The sequence below is a fragment of the Propithecus coquereli genome, unplaced genomic scaffold (assembly GCF_000956105.1).
Source record: "Propithecus coquereli isolate 6110/MARCELLA unplaced genomic scaffold, Pcoq_1.0 Scaffold27, whole genome shotgun sequence".
Classification (NCBI taxonomy): Eukaryota; Metazoa; Chordata; class Mammalia; order Primates; family Indriidae; genus Propithecus; species Propithecus coquereli.
This window is the reverse complement of record NW_012148285.1, coordinates 1172235-1173837: the sequence shown is the minus strand read 5'-3', so window position 1 is coordinate 1173837 and position 1603 is coordinate 1172235. Positions and strand designations below refer to the sequence as shown.

General features: G+C 39.3%; 1 protein-coding gene across 1 annotated transcript in view; it reads right to left on the bottom strand.

Annotated features, from left to right (window-relative positions):
• The window catches only part of LOC105812943 (ATP-binding cassette sub-family A member 3-like), a 58136-nt gene that overhangs the window by 31675 nt on the left and 24858 nt on the right, over nt 1-1603 (bottom strand). The window contains exon 5 of the mRNA XM_012647507.1: nt 1417-1534. Within this exon, the coding sequence (XP_012502961.1) occupies nt 1417-1534 (118 nt within the window). The remainder of the gene's footprint in view (nt 1-1416; nt 1535-1603) is intronic.

Below are 1603 nucleotides of genomic sequence, written 5' to 3'. Positions count from 1 at the left end.
CTTTCTTAGTGGTATCTTTAAAAAAAAAAAGTTTTTAATTTTGATGAAGTCCGACTTACCAATGCTCTCTTTTATCAGCTGTACTTTTGGTGTTCTATCTAAGAAATCACTGTCTAACCCACGACCACAAAGATTTTCTCTTGCATTTTCTTCTAAGAGTTTTATACTATAGTTTCAGCTCTTACATTTAGTGTTATAATCCACTTTGAGTTAATTTTTGTATATGATGTAATGTAGATGTCCGTGTTTATCTTTTAAATGTGGATATCCAGTTATTCCAGTACCATTTGTTGAAAAGACTATTCCTTCCTCGTTGAATTGTCTGGGCTCCTTTGTCAAAAATCAATTATCATACATGTTGGGTTGCGTGGTCTATCTTTCCTTTCCTTGCTATTTGCTTCCCACTCTGGTCCTGTTTTATTGTGCTTCTGATCTCATTGGTCTTTGTCTTTTATTTGAAGCCCTCTGCATATTTCTTGCATTTGACCACAAGTTTAGCTGTCCAGGTTTCAACCTTCAGCATCCCTTAAGCCTTAGGTTGGAGGCGTGCTTTGATGCTCATGTTCCACGCTCCCAACACAGCTCTTCTACTTGACCACCTCCCCTGCCATGCTTGCCCTAAAGCCATGGAGGGAGAGGTAGGAGATTAGATACAGAGTTTGAGTCAGGAGATAGTGTTCAGGCCCATTCAGTCTCTCCAAGGATCCAACCCCTCTTGGCAGAGAAGAGATTTGCCAGGGCCCACATATTCGAACATGCTATTTGATGTAAAATATTCACAAATGTAAATAAGCTGCCTGGCTTCGTTTATACCACACACCGATTTTTTCCCCAGTTCTCTTGAGCCTCCCACTGCCCTTTTTTTTTGTCATCAACTGCTGGGCCTTTCCTGCATTACTGTTTCGACTATACCTCTCTAGGTTGACTCACAATTCAGTTCTCCTGCAGGGTGACTTTGACTTTACTTCTTATTATTTTTGTACTTCTTAGTTCATCAATTGTACCAATAGTTTTAGAGATAACACATCTCCTGACAGGACCAAATTCCAAGGGATTCCTTTCTTACTGTGGTGCCCTAGAAGCCACCCTACTATTGTGCCCCAACTTCACAATCAAGACCTGGGAAATTATCTGCCTCAGATGTCTTATTACTCCCCCATTTCCTCCCATATTGAGACTTGCCGCCTCCATTTGAAGTTACATTAAGGAGCCAAACGAAGCATAAAAACATACATATATTGAGATTATTTCAATAAGCCTTTAGTGGGGAATAGAAGTCTTCCATTGCTAAAATAACCGTAAAAGTGAAAACTTGGCTCTCGAGGAATAACTAATGGTGTAGGAAATGGAAATAGCAATGCTATCAGAAAGAGAAGTCATAAACACCCCCGGACAGAAAATTATATCAGCACTCACCTCTTTGGAAGAATGTGCTGACCATGAAGGCAAAGAAAATTGTGGCAATGGCAAAACACATTAGAAAAACAAATATCAAACTAGGGTCACTGTTCTTAAACACGGCCACATTTTCCACCTATAAAACAATCATAGATGTACATAATTTTTACATGGAAAGAATAAGGAGAAAGCATAAACTACTGTC